Genomic DNA, 8,968 nt, shown 5'->3' with positions numbered 1-8,968 from the left:
AAAATGTCAAAAATGCTTCATTGGGTCAATCATAATTGTTGATTTAATTGTTATTTTTTGTTAGTCATGGTTGAATTTGAATGTTCATAATTTTTTTTGTGAAAACCACATATGGTTCTTTGTATTTACAAATTGCTGTGTATTTACTTGGCAGTATATTTGTACAATTGAAATTATAATGAAATGTAACTGAATTTTCATATAGGTATTAATTGTATCTACAAATATTATATACAAAGATATTTAAGGATACTTAAAAGAATACTACTTCTTAGATTGGACATAAAATTTAAAATCTCAAACTAAAAGTTAACAAAGCTTTTATCAGTTGAACTTACCAGGCGCCATGACTAAAGAATAAAATCTCTATGTAAGACAATATATCCATTAAACTAAATAATTATTTAAACACGCTTCTAAGCATATTTCAAAATCACTAAGTTTAATGAATTATTACTTAGTTTTATGGATTTATTAGATTATAGAGGGGTTCTTTTGTATAGTTATGGCACCAGGTAAGTCAGCTAATGAACAAACACTCATTTTTACCGAGTTAAATTTTTTCAAATTTTGGTCATTCTAAGAGGTAGTCTACCTTTAAGTGTTAGTAGTTTAAATAGTAATAAACACACAACACACAGAAATGAAAAGGACTGTTTTTGTTTATGTTGGATGTTTACCCAGATGTAAACAAGTTCTTTTCTGACTCTAATGAAATTGTCAGATAAAAGAAATGCAAAATTTAAGATTTCCTCTTTAAAAATTAAAAACAAGGCCATCAAGTTGTTAAAATATATCGGTTAACTTCAAATTGTTAAAGAAAATAGTAGATTTTTGTTGAATATGCCTTAACATTATATAGAATTACCTGTATTTATCTCGTGTATGATTTGTTAGACTATTGTTAAAGATATTTAATTTATATACTCAGGAGAATGTTAGCATTTATTAGTCTTGTGATACCTAGTGTAGTCTCATAATATACTCCTCTTGTTCAACTCAAAATGATTGCTTTGTCGATAAGGATTACGTGACATTGATGTTACTGTACAGTAATGTAATGTCCTTCTGTAAAAGTATGTTTAATTCAGTGGAGTTTCTAGGATATATTAGGTGAAGGGCCATACAATTCTTTTGCTATGTAAAAGGAAATCAAAATTTGAAAGTGGGATGGCCAAAGCTGGGTCAGCCTTTTTTTTCTCCGTAGAAACAAAACAAATTTTGTGAATTTCATCTCAGTAACATATATGGGTGTAAATTTATGCATTTTCGAGTAAGTTTCAATGTTCATCAAAATTTATCCTAATTTGTACTACCAGTAATTACTTTTGTGCCCATTTAATAATAGTCATTCAAAGTTTAAAAAATGTGAAGGTTTGAGAAATGGGGAAGTAAATTCATGGATTATAATGAAAAATAATGATTATGCTGTGTTATTTATAGACTTACCTGGGTATCACAAGTTGGTATTTATCATACATGTATTTTTAGTTATCAAAATTTGTTTTAAGTATTATACTATCAAGGGCTAAATTGTAAAGTAGATAAATGGCACAGTATTTTTTTTTCTTATCAACTTAAAGGCTTGTTAGACAGTAGATATTAGCAATATTTTATGTAAGCAGCAGCTATTATTATATTTAATTCAATTTCACCTTAAATTCTACAGTTAGTTACAATAGGTACCCTGTTGATTCACAATTTTTCGACTAATCCTGATACTTGAAAAGTTTTATGTTATTGTCAGTATGTCACTCGATGTAGGTAGTGTTTATTATTTGATAAAAATATTATTATTAGATTACATACTTTATCTTCAAGTAAAAATTATGTGGTAGCATGTATCTCATTGCATATATTAATGAATCTAATTGGTAGCTAAGTTTAAAAAATCAAAATAATGATGGCTGGAATATCGGTCAGTAATCTGAAGGACTAGATGATCAAAATGTTTTAAGGGCCCTTAAAGGAACAGGTCAGCTATTTTGGGGGGTTGATTTGAGTCTTGAATATATGTAAATAGTCTTCAGAAGTGCTAGAGATGTACGAAAATCACATAATTCCTTCAAAAATTCAGCAAATTTGTTTTCTTATTATTTTAGCTAGTAGTGTCTTTTGAACTTTCAAAGGCAGATAATTCTGAACACATGGAATTGAAGGCTCAAATTTTGATGGTGAGCTGTGAACACTATCACTGAATTCCCATTCTGAGACTTACATACCATTGGTCAAAAAACTGGTGTATCTGTCCCTTTAAGAACTTTAAATGAAATACCTGTATTATGTAAGAAATATATTTTACATTATAAATATCCCATATATGATCACATCTATACTATTATTGTAACCTTATTACCTTTTCTCACTTGACATTCAAGTAATTCCTTTGTTTGAAGTATTTGTTATAGTTAATTTAACCAAATTGAATTTTCATAATCATATTCATAGCAAATCTAAATTATAATAATGATTGACTGCATGGAATTGTATTACTGAACTGGTGAACATCTCTTACTAAACTGGTGAACATCTCTTACTAAACTTGTGAACATGTCTTACTAAACTTGTGAACATCTCTTACTAAACTTGTGAACATCTCTTACTAAACTGATTTCTCTGAACATGTTGAACATGTCTTTCAAAATTCACTTTTGATTTCTGAACTTCTAATCATGTTTTACAGAATTCACTTTCTACTTCTGAACTTTAATCATGTCTTACAAAGTTAAATTTCTACTTCTGAACTTTAATCATGTCTTACAAAATTCACTTTTTGCTTCTGAACTTTAATCATGTCTTACAAGTTAACTTTTCATTTCTGGACTTTAATCATGTCTTACAAAGTTAACTTTTTGCTTCTGAACTTGTGATCATGTCTTACAAAATTCACTTTTTGCTTCTGAACTCGGAATCAAGTCTTACAAAAATCACTTTTTGCTCTGAACTTGGAATCATGTCTTACAAAATTCACTTTTTGCTTCTGAACTTGAAATCATGTCTTACAAAGTTCACTTTTTTCTTCTAAACTTGGAATCATGTCTTACAAAATTCACTTTTTACTTCTGAACCAGTGATCATGTAATACAAAATTCACTTTTTTCTTCTAAACTTGGAATCATGTCTTACAAAGTTAACTTTTCATTTCTGAATTTTTATCATGTTGAAAGTAATTTCAGAATTTTGTTAAGAGAAAATCAAGTTAATACTTTTCTGCTCATATTATTACACATACAATTGAAATTTAGATGCACAAAAATGTTATGATATTATTTGTGTGCAATATATTTGTCAGAATATTAGTAGGGCCTTTTTAATCTCCATTGTAAGAATTTAACCCTTCAGTACAAATCAATAATCAATAAACAATTGTTAACTTTTGAACAGTAATTGTAGTAGCAAAATCTTGGATTGATTGGTATTGATCACCTGCTAACAGGCTTGATTCCAACAACAATGGTATGGTGTGAAATAAAATAATAGAGACCTTTCTCTTGTAGACCAAGAGTGAAATATTGTTATATATAACAAGTTGACAAATCCATATCAAGTGCATGAACAGCCTTGGTACTAGCTGTAATTATTGCTGTGATGCTTGAATTAATAGTTTTTGGAGCTAATACTACTAGACTTTCACCTATCTGTCTATCTGTGTAGGGTGCATTCATATGCTGTGAGAATGAACAGTATTGTGCAGCTGTTACAGGGAGCAAATAAGATTGCAGTTCTGTCAGTAGTCCCGTACCGATTAAGCCATGAAGACTAAAAGGCATCTAGATGATAAATCCACTGACATCAGGTGCACCATAAGGTTGAGCATGGGCACTGCAATAATTGCATTACAGGTTAATTAGGAGGGTTTTTGGAGCTACTAGAATCGGAGCTTCATATAACATATATGTCTGTATATATATGTTCTTGACCAGTTTAGGATTCTAAGAAAGCACACTTAAACTATGCTGTGGAATGAGCAGTATTGTACAGCTGCTGCAATTATTAACTAATATTATTGCAGTTCTGTTCTTAACAAAAAAAAAACCCGAAGCTCTGGTAATCACTTTCACATTGTAAAGCTATGACGGACTTAATATCTTGACTGCAACGAACTCTATACCTTGACTGCAATAGTCACTCTTATTGTATCACGGAAGTTTGTAAATATGGCAAACACAGAAATCTCGACAGAAAGTCTGAAGTTTGTAAGACAAAGTTTGTAATAATTTGACATTATGAAGGTTTGAAAAAGATATATTGGGCCCTATTTGAGAGAGATTTTGAGTTGAGGTGCCATTCCACCAACTGTTCATTAGCTTATAATCCGTTGGCAATAGGATCGTTCCCAGTTCTTAAGCCTCAATTTTTAGTTGGCTTGTATTGGGCTGTCTTTTCTGATCAATATTCATTACAGATTTACTTGTTAACTTTTTTCTTCCAGAATCGTTTCTACTGATTAGCAAAATTTAAGTACGCGAACAATTAACATGTCTTAGAACATGGTAAAGCTTATAATGTTTTAATCTTAACATGTTAACTCTGTACTTAATATTAATTTGGAAGAATTCTGATTTGTTATGTTATTTGTTATATTTTTTTCTTTTTTAATCCGAACATGCACCTATGGTGTTCAGCAAAATAATCAATAAATATGACAACACTTAAAGGAAAATTAATCATGCACTTGATTGAAATTAATTAGAATTTTATATATGACAATTCTATTTTTATACCAAAATATAATCATTATTATTTTCTATTATAGATTATATATTCATTTTATATCATTAATAAAACTTCACTGATTTCTTCCTGCGCATTTTTTATTACGTTTTGTTGGATTGTTACTGAATGCGGGTCATTAGTGGTATTGTCGAAATAACTTAGTAATCGTCATATAAAAAATGATTATCAGAAGGACACTTTTTGACTCAAAGAGTATTTCACTCTTACGATAATGTTCTTATGGCATTTTAATGCTTTACAATGTGAAAAGATATTCCCTTTATATTTCCTGATGCAAGGCTATGCCTAGATACTACTATCACTCAAAAGATCATTCTTAATGCGTTTTTCTTGAAACGCAACGCATTCATTCACAATCTCCGTAGACACAATGTGGGAGTTTATTGATGGAAGACAATCTTTGAAATACAATGCTTAGAGTACCTTCACATTAAAAACAAAATGAATGGGAAAAAGGGTGGCATCAATTGATGTGATAAGTCTATAAACAAATGTAAGGTCGTGTAAATGAGGTCAGTAAATATTCAACCGATATTTCAATGAAACGTGAAGGTATTTCTTTTTGTACCAATAGCTTCCTAATATTTCTCTCTCCCTCTCACCTCATACCGCATTTACGATGAAGAGTCAGTAAGCTCCAGTCCAACATCATGCCGTGTTTGAATTGAATAGAAAGATACATGTAAAAGGTACCATAACATGGGATTAGTTGCGAACAAGAACTAAGATTAAAGATCAAAAAACTATTTTCGATATTGAATTATTTACGGTCATATGAGTAACATCCAATTACACAAAGCTTGGCTGATTTTAAACGAAGTTAAAAGAAATGGATTATAATCAACGCAATGAATCATAATCGCCCCAAAGTAGCAGAAAATATAGATGTATATGCCCTTCTGTGGGAACAAAAGAAGTTGACAATAACTATAATCTATATTCGTATTAAAAATCATTGACCATAAAATAACTCTTCTCCAGAAGGAAAGATCAATCATGGCATAGTTTAAAGGACAACAAAGATTTCAAAAAGAGATCAGAAGCTATAGTAAGTCTTGTTTGTCAAAGGGCAACTGAATACTTAAATCTTGAAAGTGTGTAAAAGTAATAATATTTTCACTTTAGTTCCAAAATGAAGAGACCATAATAATTGTCCTTTGTCGTCCATGAACATTTTTAAAACATTTTTTTCACTAGAACTATGCACTTGTTGGTTTCCCAAAACCTATGAACTTGATTGTTTAGTATTTTCGAAAATAAGCATTCATCTTATCTGCCATAACAATTTCCTATGAATAGCCTACCGATTTGATAGTCTAAAATGGTTTCTTGATACCATAGACCTGGAAATCAAAGACAGTTATTGCGTGTAAATGTCTTTGAAATATAGAAATATAGGTTTCTTATAAGAGAAGAGTAAACATCTCCTGAGATTTTATCCATCTTGAACGATAATTCGGAACCATGCTTGGGCCTGCTTTGTTAACTTATTTTTTTTATCACAGTGATTTTTCCTCATTTCCATCGATTTTGACAGCCATAAATACCGAAAATGTATATCCTACTCCTACTCCTATTTCAATTTTACTTTTAGGCCTGAGTAGGTTATAGGTTAATGACGTCAAGATGAAATACCACGAAGTTAATGGCGGTAGATGTCGATGAGTTGAGAAAGAAAAAAAGAAAGAAACAACTATATTTTACAAGGATAACAACTTAGGTCTACTATAGCTGGTCCTTTCTACAAGCTTGTCATTGATCGTTCCCGGATTATCCGTACCCGTTTACAGAGAATGATTTACGATTTGTAACATGTTTCGTTTAGCGATAAATCAGTGATTAAAAAATTAATTATCAAGTAATTGTTAAATAAAATCGTAAATAAATGTACTAAAGAAACAATGACCCATACAAGTATTGCTGTACAAGCTGCCATAATATCAGCAGATGTCACCGACAGATGTAAATGAACAAGTCCACTCTATCAGCTTTCACATCTTCATTCTTGTAAATTTTGATTCTTTTGCCACTTGTTTTTTTTTTAAAATTATTTGACCGACTTTTTTTAAAGCACGGCTTGTTTCCTTCCCCAACACCCTTGAAAAATTAAGTAGGCTATAACCAAATAATCTAACATTATTTGGAACAAAATGATATTCCTGAATGTAACTTTGAGATGAAGAACTATTTTTTTTTAAATATTTTTTTTAAATTTGAATTTGAAGTGCAAATAGACCAACGATTAACGGCATTTTCCTGTCCTGTCGATAAATGAAATTTTATTATGAAATTAAAGATTAGGTTGTTTTTCTTTTCAAAAGAAAGCCAGATAACCAACAATTTCCCTTTCCCCTCCAAAGAACTTCTCCACCATTTATCTCTAGCACTATAATACATCAAATAACTAAAAAACTAAAAACGGAAACATGCAATTAAGGTATTATTTCGAACTTAATATTTTGAGAACACAGGCCGTGGTTTTACACATAACGCGCAATGATCTTTTTCTCGGTGCTCTTGCACATTCACGAGATACGAAGTTAACAACTTTGTCCTTACACCATGGGGAAAACATCAGCTCCGAAGTCATTCTGGGGATCAGCAATTTCATTTTGAAACTGTTGCTCAAATCCCACCCCACCCTATGTACAAAATCCCCCTTTGTGTATGTATTCACCCCTAATTCCCTCTCAATCCAAATTTCAGCCCGACATTTTCGAATTCACCCTTGGGGCATCGTATCACGAATACGGGTTTTGACATTGTCGTATTAACGAAGTATGACGAATAGGGGACACGATGTCCCTTAGAGTGCATATGGACCCCGGTTGAAAAGCACTGCTATATACACCTTTCCAATTACAAATAATGATTGGGTCTTGTTAGAACATTGTTGAACCCTTTTTTATGCGATTTATAAAAACAAAACAAATAAAGATGCCCCGCATAATATACACTACATTCATAATTATGTTAACATCTTATAAATGATATATAAAAAAAAAAAATAACTTGCATTATATATACCATCACCTACTTTTGTTTCAACAGTTTATTAAACAATTTGAAACCATCATGAATTTCCGTTTGGTGTTATGTACCACTTTGTTTGTATCAGTGACAGTGATGTTATCTGCTTCAAATGCTGAACACCGCATAAGACGTAGACATTATACTAGGAACAAAGGTATTTAGACTTTTTTAAATTCAAATTGATCTCCATACTAGCGATTTATAGCTAATGGAATCAATGCTTACTTGTTTGATCAAAACCTTCAATACGGATACGTTGGAATCAGGTTTCATCACCTTGTACAATATAATGTTTTTAATAATATAAACCAGTATACTTCATCATCTGACCTCAACCTACAATCAGTAACGCGACATTTAGGCCATCTGTTCAAAAAGACAAATCATAATTGCTTTACCCTAGGATTGTCAGCATGTAGTCATATACAAAAATTATGAAACGTCTTATTCGTTTTAGCGATTCTTTAAGACTACCGAAATTCATAATTTAGGCCTATGCTTTATATCCCTTGCTTATAAGGTGCACAATAAATACTGTGGCCTGCTTATTAAGTTATTTTTATTTGGTAGTTTGTTATCCGTTCAGTTTGCCGCACAACGCGGAATGGATAAAACGAAGTTATGGTAGAAGATGCAAAGGAATCTTTGTGTGCTGTGATGGGTTTGAGATGAAAGTAAAAACAGTGTGTAAACGTGGTAGATGGAAAGTCAAGACGGTTTGTGTTGAAAAACCAACCACAACTACACTACCTCCTACAACGCCATCTACAACGCCAACAACAAAGCCAACCTCATCATCATCATCAACATCAGCAATAACAACTACAACAACACCCACTACAACACCCACCACAACACTCACCACAACACCAACAACAACACCAACACCAACAACCACGCCCACAACAACACCAACAACCACACCCACTACAACCCCCACCACAACACCAACAACAACACCCACAACAACACCAACAACAACACCCACAACAACACCAACAACAACAACACCAACAACAACACCAACAACGACACCAACAACCACACCGACAACAACACCCACTACAACACCCACTACAACACCAACAACAACACCCACAACAACACCAACAGCAACACCTACAACAACATCAACTACAACACCCACAACAACCACGCCCACAACAACACCAACAACAACACCAACAACGATACCGAC

General features: G+C 32.0%; 1 protein-coding gene across 1 annotated transcript in view; it reads right to left on the bottom strand.

The window, feature by feature from the left end:
* Positions 1 to 8,389: 8,389 nt before the first annotated feature.
* LOTGIDRAFT_174040 (hypothetical protein) overlaps positions 8,390 to 8,968 on the bottom strand; it is a gene marked incomplete at both ends in the record, with an annotated part of 1,235 nt that continues 656 nt past the window's right edge. Inside the window, one exon of the mRNA XM_009052373.1 lies at positions 8,390 to 8,889. Within this exon, the coding sequence (XP_009050621.1) occupies positions 8,390 to 8,889 (500 nt within the window). The remainder of the gene's footprint in view (positions 8,890 to 8,968) is intronic.

Source organism: Lottia gigantea (assembly GCF_000327385.1).
Source record: "Lottia gigantea unplaced genomic scaffold LOTGIsca_180, whole genome shotgun sequence".
In the NCBI taxonomy this organism is placed as follows: domain Eukaryota; kingdom Metazoa; phylum Mollusca; class Gastropoda; family Lottiidae; genus Lottia; species Lottia gigantea.
This window is presented reverse-complemented; position numbering and strand designations above follow the sequence as displayed.